Source organism: Crinia signifera, chromosome 4 (genome assembly GCF_055691185.1).
Source record: "Crinia signifera chromosome 4, ASM5569118v1, whole genome shotgun sequence".
NCBI classification, from domain to species: domain Eukaryota; kingdom Metazoa; phylum Chordata; class Amphibia; order Anura; family Myobatrachidae; genus Crinia; species Crinia signifera.
Window position 1 is genome coordinate 242,848,816 of NC_139220.1, and position 22,348 is coordinate 242,871,163.

Below are 22,348 nucleotides of genomic sequence, written 5' to 3' on the forward strand. Positions count from 1 at the left end.
GTCTCATCGCATGCAACCAGATCGCATGCGATGCGACCGATTCGACCCAATTTTTAATTGTACAGCCACCCTTATGGCTGATTACAATGTAAAATGCCCCCCCCCCCCCCCAGACCGGATTTTTAATTGTATACCCACCCTGATGGGTAATTACTATGTCAAATGCCCCCCCCCCCCTATGTTAACGCGACGCCACAATCAACGCCAACCCGAGCGAGCGTTATGCGTCCTCCGACCTTTTCATACCGCCACTATCCACGTCGGCGTGGAGTTGATATTATATAGTGTGTTGAGCGCACGCGGATTACTTTACATGTATTCCGCGTCCCCTCGTGGGGTTCGCTGCACTCGCCACGCTTCGGGCTCGGTGGCTCGCTGCGCTCGCCACACTATATAAAGTCAACTCCACACTGACGTGGATAGTGGGGGTATGAAAAGGTCGGAGGACGCGTACCACCGCCCCTCGCGGGCTCACTGTGCTCGCCACGCTTCGGGTTGGCGTTTATCGTGGCGTTGCGTTAACAATGGAGGTGCATTTGACATAGTAATTACCCATCAGGGTGGGTATACAATTAAAAATCGGGTCTGGGGGGGAATTTTACATTGTAATCAGCCATCAGGGTGGCTGTACAATGTAAAATCGGGTCGGTCGCATCGCATCACATGCCATTGTAATGGCATGCGATGCAACCTATTTTAAAATTGTATTAGAATGTCTTTAAACCCCGAAAATCGGGTCGGTCGGGTCTGATCGGGCCCCATCACATACCTTAAGTTATGGTATGCGATGGGACCCGATGGGCGCCGTGCTAGGAAACAAGTACCAAAAATTTTTGGGAATAATTCGGATAACAGATATACGGATACGGGATACTCAACCTATACTGTGTTTTCCCTGCATACTGTGTTTGTACAATTGTTCATGCTTATTGTGTTTTTTTATATCAATTACTATATTTGGACTCTAGATAACATTTACATATACACTATGCAGCACGGATGGTGTGTAATGGTTAGCATTACTACCTCCGAGCACTGAGGTCTTGGGTTTGATTCCCACCATGGCCCTAACTGTGTGGAGTTTGTATATTCTCCCCATGCTTGCGTGGGTTTCCTCTGGGTACTCTGGTTTCCTCCAACACCAGAAAATATACTGGTAGGTCAAATGTCGCCCAACAAAATAAAAAATTAACCCTAGTATGAATGTGTGTACATGTGGTAGATTGTAAGCTCCACAGGGCAGGGACTGTTCATGTTCTCTGTGAAGCGCTGCGGAATATGTGTGCGCTATATAAACAACGGTGTAATACATGTCTGTGTTATGCTACTCCTTTTTTTATGAATTTAAATTTATGTACAGACAAGGCTTAAATTGTTATGAAGTTCTGAAATTATATTTAGAAATTACTGCACAAAACAAACATTGATAATGTACGATGGTTAAAAATCTGTTTTGCGACAGATAATTTCTACTACTTCAAACTCCTTTTTGCTATTCCCTTTTATTATGAGAGTTTGCATTAGGCAACTGTTCCAGTTGTGCATAATAGAAATTAGTAGGTATTTTATCCTTTACTGTATATTCTAATAGTACTGATGTCCCAAATGAAAGTACCATGATCATATAATTTTTTTGCAGACCACATAACCTCTTATTAACATAATATTTTAAACCATTGGTCCCATGAATGTACTCGCTACGGTGAAAGGCAAGAGGAATTCACAGCAGTAGAAGCAGGAACAATACATGCAGGAAAATAGTCAATTGCTTACCGTAATTGTTTTTCTCTTTTTTTTTTTTTTTTTTTTTTAGGGCACGTTGAGCTTTGAAATTCCAGGTGATGCAGAGAAAGGCAAGTGCTCCGAAAACCTGCATAGTAAGATCCAGCGGCTGGAAGATGAGAACAAAGACTTCCTGTCCGCTTTGGAAGACGCCATGGAGCAGTACAAGCTGCAGGTGCCTACCATGTTCAGCTAATATATACTGCATTTGTACTTTATTTTATTTTTGTGTGTGTATTCTTTTACAATTATTTACCATCTGAGCCTGCTTGGGAAGATTTTTTTTTTTTTTTTTTTGGTCTTTGTTTCACCGCTATTAGTTCCTTGGCTGGTAGACTTAGGGGAATCACATGAGCGAATCCTGCAGTTCATGGGTTGACGGCTGATTTTTTTACTGATCACTTATTTATAAATAATAATAAATGTATAAGTACATTATCTCAGCAGCTTGCATGAGCTTTACATTTTTTATTGTTATTTATATAGCACCACCATCTTACACAGCTGTCTACAGTGACTATTTTCATTTACATCTGTCCTGTTATTACTGCTTACTAGTCACTCAATACCTGCCACTTATTCTCTATGTATACTTACTGGAATTGCCTGCGCCTCACTGCCATACTATAGAACAGTCATGGCAACTTGGTACTTGTTTCCTAGCACGGCCACATATCTTATGGATCGTGTACCTTTAGTTAAGGTACAGGATCCATACGATGGACCCGATTTCCTTTGAAATCAGGTCCATTTGGCCGGCTAGGACAAAATATCGGGGGCATCGCGTCGGTCGGGACCGTTAACAATGGTCCCGACGCGACCGACGCGATGCCCGCGATTTCCCCATAGGCTTCAATGTTAAAAAATATTTTAACATTGAAATCGTGTCGGGATGCCCGCGATTTCCCCATAGGCTTCAATGTTAAAAAATATTTTAACATTGAAATCGTGTCGGGAAAGGTAAAATATCGGGGGCATCGCGTCGGTCGGGACCATTAACATAGGTCCCGACGCGATGCCCCCGATTTTTACATAGGCTTCAATGTTAAAAGATTTTTTAACATTGAAATCCTGAAAAAATGTGAAATGGGCCAATATGACCCATTTCACATTTTAGATGTCCCCGTCGTCACCCCACGATAGACGCCAACCCGAAGCGTGGCGAGCGCAGCGAGCCCGCGAGGGGCGGCGGTGCGCGTCCTCCGACCTTTTCATTCCCCTACTATCCACGTCGGCGTGGAGTTGAGAATAGAATAGTGTGGCGAGCGCAGCGAGCCACCGAGCCCTAAGCGTGGCGAGCGGACGCGGATACCTTCACAGTTATACGCGTCCCCTCGCGGGCTTCACAGGTGTCCGCGGCGACGCGGACACCTGTGAAGTCCGCGAAGGGACGCGTTTACCTGTGAAGGTATCCGCGTCCCCTCGCGGGGCTCGCTGCGCTCGCCACGCTTCGGGCTCGGTGGCTCGCTGCGCTCGCCACACTATTCTATTCTCAACTCCACGCCGACGTGGATAGTAGGGGAATGAAAAGGTCGGAGGACGCGCACCGCCGCCCCTCGCGGGCTCGCTGCGCTCGCCACGCTTCGGGTTGGCGTCTATCGTGGGGTGGGGTGTACGCCGTGACATTTGGGGGGGTTGGGAATATTTTACATTGAATCCAATGTAAAATCGGGTCCCAGGGACCCGATTTACATTTAATAAAAAAAAAAAAATCGGGTCCAAAATCGGTCGGTCGCGACGATCGCATCGCATGCGACCAAATCGCATGCGATGCGATCGACCCGATTTTTCCGACACGACCACCCCGATGTAAATCGGTGTGGCCGTGCTAGGAAACAAGTACCGGCAACTTTTCTAGCTATTCACACAGGAAGACCTTAAAATTAGAACTCTTTGGCAGGAATTGGTGGCTTACTCTTTGTAATGATGGTTGTATAATCAGGGCACACCATAATATCACACAGGACAAGGCAGAGATTAGATGCAAACAAAATCTAAATCTTCATGTGTGGGACTCCTGGGCGTCAAGCTATGCACCCTCCTGCCTTTTCGATCTGTAATGTGTAAAAACAGGACCAGCTAAAACCATGTAACGCAAGCATAATTGTTCTGTTAATTGACAGTTTTAACAATACTGTTAGCAGTGTCTGATTACCCCACTAGGAACATAAGGCTCGTGCCTGGGAGTGGCACAGCAGGCTGCTGGCCCTCTTATTATGTGGAGTGAGGGAGAGGTCTGTGCAGGGGGGCATAGCTACATGGGATTGAGCAAGGCTGCAGTCAGAAAGAGAGGTGGGGCTTGTGTGGTATGAGGGAGTGGAGGGAAACACTATGGGCGAGATGTACTAAGTCTTGAAAAGTGATCAAATTGGTAGTTTATCACTCTCAGGGGTAGATGTATGAATCAGTGATAAGGGAGGAGAAGTGATAAAGTGCCTGATACTTTATCACCGGCCAATCAGCTCCTGACTGTTACGTTACAGGCTAGGTTTAAAAAGGGACAGCTAGGAGTTGATTGGCCGGTGATAAAGTACCAGGCACTATATCTTTTCTCTCACTGCTTCATACATCTACCCCAGTGTTCGCGAAAACCACCCAAAAAAGTGGGTCCCGGGGACCCTTCACTTCTAAAAATTGGGGTCCTGCCGGACCTTTTCTGGGTCCTAACGGAATAAAGCCTCCTCTCCCCTTCTCCCCAGCATGGCACATGTGGGTTGGGGGGGTAAGTATCAATTGGCCCACTTGCATAAAGATACATGGTACTCTTTACCTAGATGGGCGCCCGTCGCGGGCATCGCGGGTACATTTATGTGTGGCCGCGACGCGACCGACGCGATGCCCGCGATTTCCCATTGAAACCCATGTTAAACATGGAAATCGCGTCGGTCGTGTCGCGGCCGTCCATAAATGTACCCGCGATGCCCGCGACGCGATGCTCCCGATTTGCCATAGGAATCAATGTTAAAAGGCCCGATGGACACGATTTTACTGTTAAATGGCTCAATGGACCCGATTTGGCCATAGGAATCAATGTTAAATGGGCCACAGAGCCCAAATAAGCACAATTAACCCTTAAATGTCCCCCCAGATTTTTAACGCCACCCCACGATCCACGGCAACCCGAAGCGTGGCGAGCGCAGCGAGCCCGCGAGGGGCGGCGGTACGCGTCCTCCGACCTTTTCATGCCCTACTATCCACTAGGGCGTGGAGTGAGAATAGAATAGTGTGGCGAGCGCACGCGGATACCTTCACAGTTATACGCAACCCCTCGCGGGCTTCACAGGTGTCGGTGGCGACGCGGACACCTGTGAAGCCCGCGAGGGGACGCGTTTACCTGTGAAGGTATCCGCGTCCCCTCGCGGGGCTCGCTGCGCTCGCCACGCTTCGGGCTCGCTGCGCTCGCCACACTATTCTATTCTCACTCCACGCCCTAGTGGATAGTAGGGCATGAAAAGGTCGGAGGACGCGTACCGCCGCCCCTCGCGGGCTCGCTGCGCTCGCCACGCTTCGGGTTAGCGTGGATCGTGGGGTGGTGTAAAAATTTGGGGGGACATTTTAAGGGTTAATTGTGCCTATTTGGGCTCTGTGGCCCATTTGACATTGATTCATATGGGCAAATCGCGGGCATTGAGGCATTTTCCATGAAAATCGCGCTCAATCAGCCTTTTTAACATTGTTCCCTATGGGAAAATCGCGGTCATCGCGGGTAGCAGATTTTTATGTACCCGCGATGACCGCGATTTTTACCCCCGACGCCCGCGATTTCAATCGCGGGCGCCGTTCTAGGTAAAGAGTACCAGATACATATATACTAGAAACTATATGAACCTGAAAACAGGGACAGTGCGCGCCGAAGGCGCACTAAAAATTTAGGGTATTTTTTTTGGGGGGGGAAGTGGTGTGGTCACATAGTAGTACCAATTCACATTCCAGCACACACCGTAATGCCCAGTACACATTACACCACACGCCGTAATGCCCAGTACACATTACAGCACACACCGTAATGCCCAGTACACATTATAGCACACACTGTAATGCCCAGTACACATTATAGCACACACAGTTATGAACAGTACACATTACAGTACACACAGTTATGCCCAGTACACATTACAGCACACACCGTAATGCCCAGTACACATTATAGCACACACCGTAATTTTCAGTACACATTACAGCACACACCGTAATGCCCAGTACACATTACAGCACACACCGTAATGCCCAGTACACATTACAGCACACACCGTAATGCCCAGTACACATTACAGCACACACCGTAATGCCCAGTACACATTATAGCACACACCGTTATGCCCAGTACACATTATAGCACACACCGTTATGCCCAGTACACATTATAGCACACACCGTAATGCCCAGTACACATTACAGCACACACCGTAATGCCCAGTACACATTACAGCGCACACCGTAATACCCAGTACACATTACAGCACACACTGTAATGCCCAGTACACATTACAGCACACACCGTAATGCCCAGTACACATTACAGCACACACCGTAATGCCCAGTACACATTACAGCACACACTGTAATGCCCAGTATGTATTATAGCAAATAAGTGCTGCTTACCTACATGCTTGTTGCCAGGGGTTACATGCTCCTTGCAGGGGTTTCATGCTGCTTGCAGGGGTTACATTCTGGTTGGCGCAGGGGAGGGGGGGGGTGTTTACTCTGGTTGCCAGGGTGGGTTATTCTGGTTGCCACGGGGGTGGGGGTTATTCTGGTTGCCACGGGGGGTGGGGGTTATTCTGGTTGCCACAGGGGTGGGGGCGCATTTGTTGCTCGCTGCCCCGGGGGGGCTGGTAAAGCTGATACAAGCTGATGAAAGAGTAGGTGAGCGGGCTGTCTGCGAGGCGGGGGGGACTGGATGTGGCTGGAAGAGCTGAAACGCTGCTTTGAGTAGAGCAGCGTGTCAGCTCTTCCAGCCACATCCAGTCCCCCACTGCGCTGAAAGCCCGCTCACCTCTTATGCCGAGAGTGGCTGTCAGTTGTTACAGCCATATCTCATCCCGTCCCCGCTCTCAGAAGCAGAATGGACGGGGGGCGGCAGAAGGATGCAGAGCCGCACAGACACTGACCATGAACCTGCTCTCACAAATGGCAGGGCGTGCGGCTTTAGTAACTGCAGGGCGCGCACTTGCAATGATTGGCTGCCGGGCGGCCACTGTGTAATGATTGGGTCCCGGCGGCCGCTGCTGTGATTGTCTAACGGCGGCTTACAGGCGCAGCTCAGCGCGTCCTCGGGGACCCCTTAAGTTTGAAAAACTGAGTTCCCGGTGGCCGTTTTAGGATAAAGCGCGTATTTGCGAACCCTGCTACCCTAGTCAGACCCTAACTGTCATTTTTCCACAGTCTGTAGCATGACCGCTCAGGGCTGATTGGCTGGTGGTTTATCACTTGCTATTTTATCACTTTCCAAGCGTAGTACATCTGGCCCTGTGTGAGCAGTAGGGAGGCAATGTATGGGGAGGGGGAGCAGCAAGGTGTAATGGGGCAGCAAGCCGTGTGTATACAGTAGGGAGAAAACAGTGACGTGTAATAGGGTAGGAAGCTGTGATGTGGGCAGTGTGGAATAGATGTATTCTGGTTCATATGGGTGACGTGGCAAATTACAGGGGCTCCTCAGTTCAGTGTGATGAGGTAGTGAGCTGGGAGACTAGTAAGGTGTGAGAAGAGCTGTGACAGGGGGAGGGCAGTGTGCTTTAATGGGAACTGGCATGTAGACCTATAAAAGGGGGTAATGAGAAGGCCTTGGGAAGGGGGGAGCAATCGGGCATATATGGAGGGAGATAATAGTATTTAAAAGGGGGGGGGGGGGGGAGTTATGACAAAAACGATGTGCCTTGTGGTGTCCTGGACCCCAAATCTGCATCTGACCAATAGTATGAATCTATTACAATGCTAACTTATACCTACTATGTAACTTAACAGTCTTCTGTTGTTTAGAGCGACAAATTGCAAGAACAGCAAGACCAAATCACCAAGTTGCAATTCCACCTGCAGCAGCTGAGGCCTGACCTGTCTGTCACAGACCTGCTGGATGATGTACACTTATTACAAATTGGAGACAGACCCAGTACAGTTCCTCTGGTTAAAAAGTTTTCTCTAGCTCTGGATCAGAATAAACTTTTATCCTGTAATTATTCAAACACCAATCATATGAAGGTAAGTAAATGAAACCGATACTAAATTAAGGAGACCACATGAGACTTGTAAATTATAATGATGATAATCTATCTAGAGATAGATCAAAAATAGGAAGGCACTCGGAGACTGTATATAGGCCCTTATTCTGGTTCACTCTCAGAGGAAAATTCCTTCTCAAATGGGCAAAACCATGTGCACTGCAGGTGGGGCAGATGTAACATGTGCAGAGAGAATTAGATTTGGGTGACTTATTTTGTTTCTGTGCATGAAAAATACAGACTGCTTTATTTTTACACTGCAATATATATCTCACTTTAAAGTAAAACCCCACCCAAATCTAATTCTCTCTGCACATGTTATATCTGCCCCACCTGCAGTGCACATGGTTTTGTCCATTTGAGAAGGAATTTGTCTCAAGAGTGAACCAGAATAAGGCCCATAATCCAATAAACTGTGTATTAGAAGTTTAAAGTTTTTGGGCCTACAGTCTTATCTTTAGAACAATACAGCCAGGTCTTCAAGTGCCTTCCTTTTTCGGATACATGTGTAATGCTTTGAATGGCACCAAATCAGTTATACTGTATATGTCTTCCTATCTGCGTGGCCATATGCTGGGGAAGGCTGCGCATAGCAGCCGAAACATTGAAACTTTTTTTCAATGATGTGAATTGTAAAATAATGAGTCCCTGTGAAGTGTACATTCACATGGAGATATTATTATTATTATATACGCCCGACTGCCGAAATGCCAACAAGGGGGGGCCGTGGATCACCCCCCCCCCCCCCCCCCCCCTTGAGGGCCTGGTGCCTCGCTGCGCTTGGCACACTATTTTATTCTCCCTCTATGGGTGTCGTGGACACCCATAGGGGGACAAAGTGCCGGCATTGCGGCGGTCGGGATTCCGGCGTCGGTATTGTCCGTTGGGATTCTGACTGCCGGCATATTGACCGCATCCCTCTTAGGGCTTTCTTAATCATTCACTATAGTCCAAAACAGCCAGTCTACTGCTACTCAAGAGGAGGAGCTTGACATTTGACATGTTTAAAGTGCTGAACTTCTGTTATAGTGTGCCCTGTTAGATTCAGGGTGCAGATCGTTATTTAATATTAGTCCAGAAATATAGTTATCTTCTGATATTAGTGATTGTACGGTTTATATTTACAAATTGCTGTTATATACATGGTACAAGTACAATACTTTTATTGTGTTTGGTGCAGATTTCCGAAAGCGTTGCGTCTTTGTCCAAGGAGATTAAACAACATTTTCAGATTGGAACACAGCAGCTAGTATCCAGCCTGGAGGAGACTGACAATGTGCTATACAGAAACTTCAGTGAGGATTCTGACCCCTCAATAAACTCTGAGGAAGAACAGGACAAGGAAAATGAGGAGTCCGAGAGAGAATTCAGCAAGTCCCTAACGTCACATCGGTAAAAGTTTAAGACCTGGCTTTATAATTGTCCCTTTTCTCACTGGTCCTATACATTTCTCAAAAATATTACATGTCCAGTACATACCATTACAATATGGCAAAAAAAAATTCAAAAATGTTTTAAGACAACTCCATCCAAAACTTGGAATTACTTTTTGGGTGTAATTGGCAAACTAAAACCTAGATCTAGAAGGGTAGTTCCATAAGTAAGATAACAAGACCTCTCACGTGTGTAATGTTCGCTATTGCATTTTAATTTACCGCCAGGCCACAGCAGGTAGACTGCTGCTTCCCCTCACGGCCATTACATTACATCATACTGTCCCAACATAAATTGTAAGATGGCGGAAAACATGGTCAAACATTGAGGTGCATAGTGGGTGTCGAATGGTAGGTCAACAGTGTCTAGATCAGTGGTGTCAAACTCATGGCCCTCCAGCTGTTAAACTACATGTCCCAGCATGCCCTGCCACAATTTTAGTAATCCATTATATAACATCTGTGGCAGGGCATGCTGAGACATGTAGTTCCATAACAGCTGGAGGGCCATTAGTTTGACACCACTGGTCTAGATAGTGGTGGCAGTAGGTTGACAGCAGAAGGTTGACATGACAGTAGTGCAGACAGTGAGCAAGGAATGTAAATGTGCATGTGAGTCTACACGCTTTGGCTAGACCATGGTGTCAACACCATTTAAAGTTATTCATTTCGGTATGTGTTCATGAATATAAATGAAATATGCAGTGTTTCCTTTTTTATGTTTTTTGGTACTTGTAATATAGGGTAAAACATTTGGACAAGTTTGAAACAAAGACTGTGGATATAAATCAAGGCCAAAAGTGTCCGACATCTACCCAAAGCAGTGATGATGAGGAGGAAGTCATTGGATGTAAGTTGAACTGTGCAGGTGCATATTGCCGTATACGCATGGTTGCCGCAGTATGCACCAGACAGGACTAGTTGGAGCCCTGTGGCCACCCATAGGAAAGACTTGCATACTCGTGTGTCATTAGGAGGCGCACTAGTTGTGGCATCCATGCATTGCAGGAATGAGCATGGATTCTCTCTCTCACACACACACACACACATGCACGCCTGTGCAAACATAATCACTGCATGTGTGGTAGAGTACTTTGGGTTATTATTATCACCTTATGTTTGCCCCCATGCCTCAAATAAAGCCGCAATTCACTTTTTTGCCGTCTTGGCACCAATACTGTTTTTTAGAGATGGGCTCTAGAAAGCTTCTACATTCATAGGGCAAGATGTGCTGACACTAAAATGCAGTGATTACCCCCCCCCCCCCTCTTTTCAGCCTTCTCTGTCAGAAATAAGTCTATACTGACTCTTTTTTGCAAATGGGAATAAAAATGAATTCAATGTTCCAATGTTTTTTTTACTTGTGCGGCCGCATGCAAGAGGATGTGTAAGCGTGCACATCCTCCCGCATGCAAATGCAGGGTTCCCGCAGCGGGCATTCGATTGGTCGACGTTTACCTGTTCGCTGGATTCGATTCCCACCATGGCCCTAACTGTGTGGAGTTTGTATATTCTCCCCATTGTTGCGTGGGTTTACTCCTGGTACTTCAGTTTCCTCCCACATTCCAAAAATATACTGGTAGGCTCCTAACAAAATGAACCCTAAAATGTCTGTGTGTGCGTGTACAGTATATGGGAATATAGATTGTAAGCTCCACTGGGGCAGGGACTGATGTGAATGTTCAAAATATTCTCTGTAAAGTGCTGCATAATATGTGTGCGCTATATAAGACACTGTTAATAAATAAATATATGTCCTTGAATTATCATTACTGTTAACCATCATTGATTTATCTTGATTTGCCTTTAATGTTTAGGATATGCTGTTTAAGCTTATTTAAGCAACGTAATACTTGTTTTCCAAACATAACATTGCAAATATACCGCTCTATCTACCAGTGATTACATTTGGTCATGGATAATTCTGTGCCAAAATATTCCTGTTACCGCCAGCTGCATGGGGCATACCCGGGGAACCATCATACAGTATGCCTTCTTCATATTTGCCCAGTAGAGCGCAACACATGTATACCACTGACATGAAGGAGCGCTGTCTGTATTGCAATATTCGGGATTAATAATTAATGTGTAATGTTTTAGTTTCCTAATTACTTTATGGGATAATTGTTTCCAACATGTATTACTCATATTGGCTAGGTTTAACTCTGAGCCGTTCTCTGTCTGACAGCTCTGTGCAAAAAGCGAGAACGTTATGCTCCAAGAGAGTGTGTAAGCCCAGGAAAGGACTCTAAATTTAGGCTGCGTCAAGCCCAGCAAAAGATCCGGGAGCTGGCTATCAACATCCGCATGAAAGAAGAGCTTATTAAAGAACTCGTTAAAACTGGTGAGTCCTCATTTTACAGCTTGGAAACACTTAAATGGGCTCAGCAATGCTAATAACAAAAAACCCCTGCAAACTCTCATTTACTTTGTGTAGCATACTTAGTATTTCCCATGTGTTGTTAATCATATTACCCCAAACAAAGGGTGTCTGTGCGATTTAGGGTGGGTTCCCATAGCCAAGTGTTTGAACGCTATACTTACCCATTGGTACACTAAAAAGAATTTTTAATATATTTTGTGCAATTACCTCATTTGAGTGTAGTTGAAAATCAATCAAAATGAATCTGTAGACATTAAAAAATTAAAAATACATGCACCGAGATATACAACATCCACAGGGGACTGGACATACTGTATAATTATGTCCATATATATTTAAACACTGACACTGGATTTAAAAGGAAATAATGGAGAAGCACAGACTTTTAGCTTTAAGTCAAGGAGTTGAATACATGGTACCCTATTTTCTGGGGGTTAAATGTAATTGGGCAAATGAACATATTCATAAAGAATTTGTCAAGAACCCTTTATAGGTATGACTGGAACCCATGGACATCACCAAATACTCCCCTGTGTATGCGTTTTCAGGCCTTTACTGCGTTCTTTAGCTGTTTATGGGGGATTCTACCTTTTTAGACTTATTTTCAGCTAGTTGAATGCAAACTGAATCAGGTGAGTGAATATGAGCATGTGCAGACCCCCTGTGCAATTGCCTTCAGCGAGTATCACACTCCCCCCCCCACCCCCCACCCCCCACCTGCAGAGCACATGGTTTTATCCATTTGAGAAGGAATTTGCCTTTGGCAGTGAATAAGGGCCTTAGAGAGAAGACATGGCAAGGGAGCCTTTTTCCATGTCTCTTTGGTTTTATGTGGGCTTCTGCTTGTCTCATATGTCTACCAGATTAAAGGACCAATCTGTATAACGCGGACTGATTCATTATATTACCAAGAGTGTGATATATCAAGCAGGCAAAGCACATGGTTAAAATTAAACCCTTCTGAACAGCAGTCTCCAAGAACTAAATAGACAATTGAGGGGATGACTCCTGATGAGATTTGTGTCTTTGGTGAATACAGTCCTTCTGGACAATTTTACAATCCAGGCATAACTTTGTAAGATTTATTATGCCTGATATATCTGAGGCCACAGGCACCTTTTCTGCCCTTTTCTTTGGATTTCACTTCCCCAGAAGAATATTTAGATACTGAAGACCATGGTGCTCACACATTTTGAGGCATCTTTTCCATCAGAGCATTAGGTAATGTACTACATCTGGTCATTGGAAACAGTCTCCTTTGCTCCTTTTCCCCTGCAATATTTTTCAAATCCCTATCTCCTCTGACACACTTTAGGTGAGGCAGACTCTGGGACTGTTGAAGCGGGCTGGATGCTTCTCACTTCTCTGTGGGTCAGTCTTGGTTGATCATGGATAACTTCTGCAACTAGGAGCAGTTTGCAAATGCTGTGGTCTCTGCTCACCTCTAGATCTACATTCTGGTGCTCTTGGCAGTCTGACCAGTCCTAATGTATAATTAATAAGTGTACAAAGAAGGGCAACTAAAAATGGTGCAGGCCTTACATCACAAAACTTACCTGGTAAGACTAAAAGATGGGAATATGTATAGTTTAGAGCGGAGAAGGGAAAGGGGGCACATGATAGAAACTTTTGAAATATGATATGAAATATGACAATATGGTCGCTGAACTTGCTCCTCTGACCAGCGACTTCCACTGCCTCTTCTCCCGGCAGTGTGTCATTTTCATCAGCGACCATCTCTGGTCACTGATGAAATCGGGACACTGAGCAATATGATTGCTGAACAATATATTGCTAGCGATCATATTGCTCCATGTGTACACAGCTTTAAGGTTAGAACACGAGGACATGCACTGCATCTGGAGGGAGGTATGTTCAGGGGAAATATGAGTAAAAATACTTCACAGATATCAGCTGATGATACAATATAGCAATTTAAACATGCTAAAGACTTAAATAACAAGTACTTCAGAGAAGAAACAGGCGCTATGGGCCCTATTCTACTAGCAGCTGTATAAAAATGGGCTAGTCGCTCCCATAAACTGATAAAATACCAAAAGAATTATATCTGGATTGTCCCATTGATCGTAGGGACCTTGAGGGCATTCACCAAATCAACACTAAGCAAATCCAGGAGATCGGACCCTTTATTAGATTCAGGTATGCCCACAAATCTTAGGTGGCATCTCCTGTTTCGATTCTCCAAATCGTCAATATTGAGTGCCATTTCCTCCAGGGCCGAAGTCATTGGGTCCGTGGTATTTTGGAGAGCGAGGACTGCGTCCTCAATATCACTCGTAGTTGAAAAATAGTCTCTCGAAAGCTCTTGTACCATTGTATTGTTTCTCCTAATGTGGCATTCACAAGAGAGACGGTTCTGCCTCTATGGCCATATTCAATGCAGCCGGCGAGGGGGTTAAACAGCGGGGATCGCTAAAAACAAGTGATCCTCGCTGTTTAACCCCTGTGCTCTCCGCTCACCCTATTCTACGTTCCGGAGAAATCCTCGCTGTCAGAGGACAGCGAGGATTCCCCCAAACAGCAAGGCTCGCGGCTAATGCATGTTTTAGCGGCCGCACACGCCGATATCCCCCTCACTACAAAAACGAAGCGATCGGGAATCGGCGTATGCAGGGGGTCAGTTGAATACTGACCCTGCAAGCTGTGACAGCGAGTGACCCTGCAAGCTGCGACAGTGAGCAGGCAGCGCTGCTTGCTGTCACAGCTCACCCGCAGCATTGAATACTGGCCTACAGTATGTATGTAAGGGACAAGCTTATTGTGTTGTACGATAAATACTTATCCGCTTGATATATTTTTTTGTGGCAGGCAAAGAAGCACAAGCTATGAATAGGCAGTACTGTCTGAAGATATCTGACCTGGAGACTGAAGCTGACCAGGTGCGGATAGAGGTCAGTGAGAGCCAGCGGCAGCTGCAGGAGTTGGAAGGGAAAGAGACGCGGGATCCAGTGGCGAAGGGCAAGGTACAGGAGTGCCGCAAGAAGATAGCTGCGGCCGAGACTAAAGCGCAGGTTTGTTAAATCATTACATGACTGCTCCCTCACTTACCAATAATATCTGTTTAGGGATCTGTACAAGAGTTTCAGAAACTATTGAAAAATACAACTATGGCATAATGCAACATTCACATGCATTGTAGGCTTCTATATTCTGTCCCATAGAATTTCATGGCAAATCGTTCAATCTTGTCTGCACCTGTGTTTTTTTTTTTTTTAATTATCATCAATTCTTTCTTTCTAAGCATTAACACACATTATCCATACTTGTGTCCTATTTATTCTATACTCTACAGAATTATCTGATTGTGTGATGTTGTGTAATTGGTTACATATTCCACAGATCTAAGAATACTCTCTGCTTATGTTTTCGTTTCCCTACAATTTCACAATGTGTCTTCCTTTTTGATCTATTTGACTGTTTCTATCATATAACCATTGCCCCTCAGCTGCACATACATGATCAGCTGTTTAAATCTTTCCTGATACATTTCTGTTTTTAAGTCCATGAACCATTTTATAGCTGTTCTCAGAGTTCTTGCATATTAACTAGCTGCAGTACCTGGCTCTGCTTAGATAAATGGATGGATGGATGGATAGATAGAATGTTTCCAGACAGCGACTCAAAATATAAATAAATAATAAAAACAATTGATGTCCAGGTTCTAGAGTCCATTATACTTAATAAGGATTTGACAGTCAACAGTAGATGCAATAAACCAGTAAGGTGCTGTCAGCGAGGCCGGAATGCAATGCTGAGAGCTGTGTCTGTGTGAGTGACGCTAGTGGTTAAGGTGCCCATACACAGAGCGATGAACTCTGTATACTTTTTGTACTATATACAATGCAATCTAGTACAAAAAGTACAATGTGCTACAGCAGTGTGCTTATTGTACTAGGTATGATGCAATCTAGTATTAAAAGAACAGGCAGCACAGACTTTCTGTGATGTGGGGGGAGCCTTTTACAGCTGTGGCTCTGTGATGGGATTTTGGTGACAGTTGGAAGTAGTTCAAGCATGCGATCATTGGGGGAAAATGTACGTTCTGATGTGTCCAATCATAATAGTGGGATTTCTGTCATAACGCACTTTTTTATATACAGTCCACAGCCTCGGACAACATATTGTGATGAGACTTAAGCTCCGTACACACGGAGCAATATGATTGCTGAGAAATATATTGCTCAGTGTCCCTTTTTTCATCAGTGTCCAGAGATGGTCACTGATGAAAAGGAGACACTGACTGGGGAAGCTGCAAGGGAAAAAGCTGATCACCCGGGGAAGCCGCTGTTCACAGGAGCATGCTCCTCTGACCAGCGACCACCCCAGGGCTGGTTGCGGGAGCGCACTCCCGGCGACAGTTGCCCCGTACACAGGTGGATATGGTTGCTCGGCGACCGTATCCCTGGCAATAATGGCTGAAGTCGCCCCATGTGTATGGGGCCTTAGTGTAAGGGAGTGCACACATGGTGCAATATGTACTATTGATTTTGAGTATATAGTCAAAATCGAAAGAAATTTAAAACCTATCACACAGTGTCTATACTGCTTGTGATGCTGATGTGGGACCTCGCAAGGTCAGTATCGCGAGTAACAATAGACTGTAGGCAGGTCAAGTTTGACTATATGGTAAACAATGTAGTGTTCTAGTATAGTCAATCCTTAGTCAAAATCACACAGAAATATAGTCTAAATTGGTGGTTCTGGACTCCGGTTAAATCGTGTAGACAAAATCGCCATAGACAAAGTCTCACCGTCTGTATGCACCTTAACACCTGCATGGGATAATTACCTACACAATGGGCCCGATTCACACCTGCTCACTAGGCTTAATGTTTTCGGAGCCTATCGCTCCTAACCCTGCCCCGTCTAGCAACCTCTCCGCTGCACGTCCTGTGCGTTGCAGTCGCTTTACTAGGTCTTTACTACATATAGACAAAATCTAATCAGATTGGCAGTGTTCTAATTAGAGAACACTTGTTAGCACAGATCGCCCATACGCACATTGCTACATGTATGTGGGCAATCTAGCACTCCTTGCGCCTGATTTTGGTTCATACTTTCCCCCACGCGTTTGCACAAGGGAGCGGTGTTTTGCTCATTATTTATAAATATAAAATGTCTTTGTACAGGTACTGAAAGAGAAGAAGCAGGCCACGGAAAAGCTGGCCTCGCTCCCCATCCAGAGTGAGAGACGTGTCCAGGAACTTGAGAAGAACATCTTGCAGATGAAACAGCAGCAAGGTCAGCTACAAAAGAAGCTAAAAGACGAGACGGAACAGAAACGGCGACTGGAGACTGAGATGCAGAAGAGGAAACACAGAGTGAAGGTTACTGGGCCAGTTTGTGCTGCTTTTAATTTAATTCTTAATGGCATTCATCCACTCAAAACATATGTTGCTAAAACGGTACAGAAAATCTCTCCCTAATCCGGTGAACATTATAGTACAGACAGCTGCAATGCAAAAATCATTTACTTATTGACATTAGTCGCTACAAAGGGCAAAGTTATCAGTTTTTTTTATTTTTCTCAAAAGAATTCAGTTGCCTTATTGGGGTTTTAAAAGTAAATTGGTCATAGAAAGGGCCAGCAGGAGGCTAGGTACGGATAAGTACTATTAACAAAAGATTTCCTGCCTTGCCTTTTAGGAGCTGGAGTTGAAGCATGAACAGCAACAAAAGATACTGCGGATCAAAACGGAAGAAATTGCAGCTTTTCAAAGGAAACGGAGGAGCGGGAGCAACGGATCACTTATCAGTCTGGAGCAGCAGCAGGTAGGCTGGATGGATTTCACTTCCTCTTAGTATGGAGCGTTCTTGATCCAAAGGGGGGGGGGGGGGGTGGTGGTTGTTCAGTCATCTCCAATAGAATTAGTTTATGGTTATCTACGGAGCAGTCTTTGATATTTTTCTTGCTGGTAGTAAATAAAGCGGCTTGTTATTAGCTATACCATTTTCACGTTCATGAAATGAGTTGGACATTCTCCATGTTTAGCTTGATAATCGCAAAAGGCCAGGATAAACTCTGTCTGTGCTCTTTGTTGCTAGAAAATTGAAGAGCAGAAAAAGTGGCTGGACAGCGAGATTGATAAGGTTCTGGAGCAACGACGCGCTTTGGATGAGTTAGAAGAGGAGCTAAAGAAACGAGAAGGTATATTGATTAAAAAGGAAGCGCTTCTACAGGAGAAGAATGATTTGGAGATTAAAAGGCTTCGGTCTAGCCAGGTAAGACTCTCTTAAATTATTATTTAAATTGTGCTATTGAAGAGCCAACAATGTCAGTCCTTTTATTATTGGCAATAAAATAGGAATAAAACAAAGACTGTGTCATCACAAGCAGGCAAAGAGGTAAGAGTGCCTTGCTCGCAAGCTTACAATCTAATGGTATAGTTCACACATCAGGAGAAGTTCTTTATATTGGTCCAGCCAGATTGCAGAGGTTCTGTGTGGGCTCTAAGATCTAGTCACACAGCAATGTTGGCCTAGGATTGGTGGGCTGTGTGAGGTGAAGAAAGAGAACATACAGCGTTTTGTGTGTGGCGATAATTAGTAGAATAGCTTATGGGAAGGTAGTCCTGTGACTGGACAGAAGCGAGGAACAAGCATTAATGAGAGACGCTGATCTTCCTCAGAGCAGAGAGGTTAAGCTGGGAGATATTAGAGAGAAGAGATGTATGTTGTTGTAATGTGGTTGATGTCCTTAAGCATAGATAGAAGTATTTTATCTTGCATTCAATAAAACACCCGCAACCAATGGAAAGACTGAGCGGAGCAGCGTCATTATTAAGGAATTATTAAATTATTAAGGAAGATCGATGTTGTCTCTGCATATAAGATTAATTGAATCTCTTCCTTACACATGGGGCGATTTTTAGCCCTATTTCTAAGCGATATGTCTAGATCACTAAGAAATTATGCAGGGATCGCTTTGTGTGTCTGCCCCCGAGCAGTGTGCGGTACCACGCGTTGCCATCGCCCCACTCTTGACATGTAGTCAAGATCTAGTTCGTTCGCCAGTGTTCTAAGCGTGGAACACTGGTTAACACTGATCACCCACACACACATCCCTATGTGTGTATGGGCGATCTAGCCACGGGAAGCACAAGGGCCATTTCACTCAGCATGCAGGCTATCAGAACTAGCCCCGTGTGTACAGGGTTTTACACTGAACGGGCTGTCCTGTGACATCTCATAAGCTTTACTGTTCTGCTGTATTAGGAAAGCCATGTAATTAGGTCTACAGGACAAATGAGTAGCAGTTCTTCCCTTTTACTGAAAAATAAGTATTGTTCTCTGACTGGTGCATACTTTTGTTAAGTTCTTCTCTTCAATTTGTAGGCTCTCAGTAATGATATTGTCAGGGTTTCCAGTCGTATTGAAGATTTAGAAAAAGAGTTGTCTGAGAAGAATGGTCAGCTTCGCCAGGGCAGCGCTAACGACCAACAACGAATACGGGACGAGATTAATAATCTGAGACAAGAGAAAGACCTGTTGTTAAAGCAGAGGGTGGACATAGACGACAAGCTGCGGCAAGGGAACCTTCTTTCGGCGGAGGTAACACTGTTTGGATTCTGTGCATTCTACTAAACAAGACCCTAAGGCAAACACCCCCCATATTCCTCTTGATTAAACAAAATATATGCTATGAAGTTTTATTATTTTTCAATATAACAATGATTGTTTGGAAGAGCTTCCTTTGAGAGAAACGTATTTGTTGATGACTTAATGCTTGTACTGCCTGCCCTTCATACGTTATTTTCCTCCCAGGAGATGGGTTATTGGTCATTACACTTGCTCCTATCACCATAAACTTGTGGTTTTTCAAATCTACACCTTTCCCCAGGGATTCTATATGGTGGATTCCTTCGTGCAGATAGGTGGATCAGAACTTCTGGCCACATCTCTGTCCCGATAGACATTGAGTTCTATGAATTTGGTGGAACGACATTGCATATTCAATATACACATCTGTAGCTTAAGGTGCCCATACACAGTGCGATGACCTCCGTGCTTTTAGTACCAGATTGCATTGTATCTAGTACAAAAAGCATACAATTTATTACAGCAGTGTGCTTATTGTACTAGATACGATACAATCTAGTACTAAAAGCGGTGGTAATTGGGTCTACAGTATGTTGGTCGACATGGGTCTAGGTCCAAAGGTCATTAGGTAGACACAAGCGTTAGATCGACAGTCAAAAGGTCGACATGGGATTTTTCACTGTTTTTTAAGCCGACGTGCGGTATTTCATGCCGACCTTCCACTAGGGTGGAATAGTGTACATGAGGCACCGTGCCCGAAGCATAGTGAGGGGATGCGGTGCACTGTAAACTGTCGACATTTGGGTAAAAAAAAAAAGCCGAAAACCCGATGTCGACCTTTTGACTGTCTACCTAACGCTTGTGTTAACCTATTGACCTGACAACCTTGTCCCATGTCGACCTAACGGTGCCGACCTAATGCTTGTCGACCAACATGCTGTAGACCAAATGATCCCAACCCCTAAAAGCACAGGCTGCACAATACTTTCTGTGCTGTGCGATGTGATATGCACGGGAGTGCGCATCGCACCAAAAAAAAACGCACTGTGTATGGGCACCTTTAATGTTGTCTACATCTCTACTGATGTAGCTGTAATTAGAAAGATTAATGAGGTTGAAAGTTTATCCCATCAGAGTGTATTTGGGCAATAAAATAGAACATTCCCTTCTGAAAGAGACTAATGCCTGACTCTCTCTTTACTCCTCTCAGGAAGAGCGGATTCTGTTCCAGCTGGATGAGGCTATTGAGGCTCTGGATGCTGCGATTGAGTACAAGAATGAGTCTATCACTCGCAGGCAGCGGGTACTGCGTGACTCAGCCAGCCTGCTCTCCCAGTGTGAAATGAACCTCATGGCAAAGCTGAGTTATTTGTCCTCCTCTGAAACCCGGGCTCTCCTATGTAAATATTTTGACAAGGTAAATGTTCTCCCGGCTGAAAGCCAAGATTTACTACATTCCGTAGTGTGTTTAGTGACTGTAGACGCACAGTGTGGGATGGTTCTCTCGGCTATAATGGAAATGCTTGTGGTGGTATAATAATATCCTTCTGCAGGAGCCACTTGCCTGAAGTGCCCATCAGTGCTCACTGCTAGAGCAACGCTCTGCCTCTCAGATTAGTGGCCTGCTGAAAATCTCCTTCAGTAATACAGGGGTTTAGGTACTAAGCCTCAGAGAGAGAGATAAAGTGAACAGAGAGAAACTACCTGCCAATCAGCTCTCAACTGTCCCTTTTTAAACAAATCCTTAAACACAGTAGTTTTCAGCTAATTCCCTGGTACTTTGGGCCTTATTCTAGTTCACTCTTAGAGGCAAATTCCTTCTCAGATGGACAAAACCATGTGCACTGCAGGGGGGCAGATGTAACCGGTGCAGATAGAATTAGATTTGAGTGAGTTATTTTGTTTCTGTGCAGGGAAAATACAGACTGCTTTATTTTTACACTGCAATATAGATCTCCCTTTGAAGAAAACCCCCACCCAAATCTAACTCTTTCTGCACGTTATATCTGCCCCACCTGCAGTGCACATGGGCCCTTATTCTGATTGAGTCGGATGGCTCCGAGTGCGGATGGACGGCCAATGGTTGGTGTTTGCGCATGTGCAGAGGTGTATCTGCGCATGTACAAACACGGCGTGAGGTCCGTGCAGAAAATGATCGTACGGAACCATCCGAGCAGGGGGTCGAGAGGGGCGTTAAGGGATCTTTGGGCTCATTACCATATGTGTACGCCCCGCGTTTCATGGGCATTCCCATGAAAACGCTGGGCGTACGTATGGTAATGCGTCCGTGAAGCATGTGTGGGGGGCGGACAGCTGACATAGCCGGATGTCAGCTGCCCGCCCATATCCCTGCTTTCATATGGAAAAATGTCAGAGTGGTCTGGAGCACTCGGTGCTGCCTGACCACTTGGTCCATCATTCGATGGTCGGCGACCATAGGAGGATGGGAGAGGTTCCCACAGATGGTGGAGGTGTTCACATGAAACATCCACTCGCGGTCCGTTCGGTCGGCGTCTTACCGCATTCGGACGGTGTGAGCAATACAGTAGGCGGGGCTAAGAACACTCTGTTCCTGTCCGAAATACACATCCGTCCGATTCAACTAGAATAAGGGCCATGGTTTTGTCCATTTGAGAAGGAATTTGCCTCTAAAGGCCCATACACACTTGACGATTTTCAGATGAAAATCGCCTAGTGTGTATGGCCCAGCGGCGGCCGACTAGCGATGATGCGCGCTCCCGCATCATCGCTAGCAAGATGGGCAGTCTGCTGGTTTTATTAGCACATCTAGCGATAATGGCTAGTTTTTCAGCCATCATCGCTAGGTGTGTACGCAGCGCGGGCTGAAAGATAAGAGACTTTCAGCCCGCTGACTGCCCCGCACACTGCCTCCCTCCCCCTGCTCCATACTCAGGCCGCACACCAGCGCCGCCACGCTCCCTCCCTATGTTAATACTCACCCTGCCCCGCTC

The 22,348-nt window shown here is 45.3% G+C and overlaps 1 protein-coding gene across 1 annotated transcript in view; it reads left to right on the forward strand.

Moving 5' to 3' along the window:
• The window catches only part of KIF7 (kinesin family member 7), a 45,197-nt gene that overhangs the window by 17,616 nt on the left and 5,233 nt on the right, over positions 1–22,348 (forward strand). The window contains exons 6-16 of the mRNA XM_083184176.1: positions 1,814–1,957; positions 7,762–7,980; positions 9,181–9,392; positions 10,177–10,283; positions 11,622–11,777; positions 14,646–14,848; positions 16,967–17,164; positions 17,484–17,609; positions 17,883–18,059; positions 19,173–19,388; positions 20,587–20,793. Of these exons, the coding sequence (XP_083040302.1) occupies positions 1,814–1,957; positions 7,762–7,980; positions 9,181–9,392; positions 10,177–10,283; positions 11,622–11,777; positions 14,646–14,848; positions 16,967–17,164; positions 17,484–17,609; positions 17,883–18,059; positions 19,173–19,388; positions 20,587–20,793 (1,965 nt within the window). The remainder of the gene's footprint in view (positions 1–1,813; positions 1,958–7,761; positions 7,981–9,180; positions 9,393–10,176; positions 10,284–11,621; positions 11,778–14,645; positions 14,849–16,966; positions 17,165–17,483; positions 17,610–17,882; positions 18,060–19,172; positions 19,389–20,586; positions 20,794–22,348) is intronic.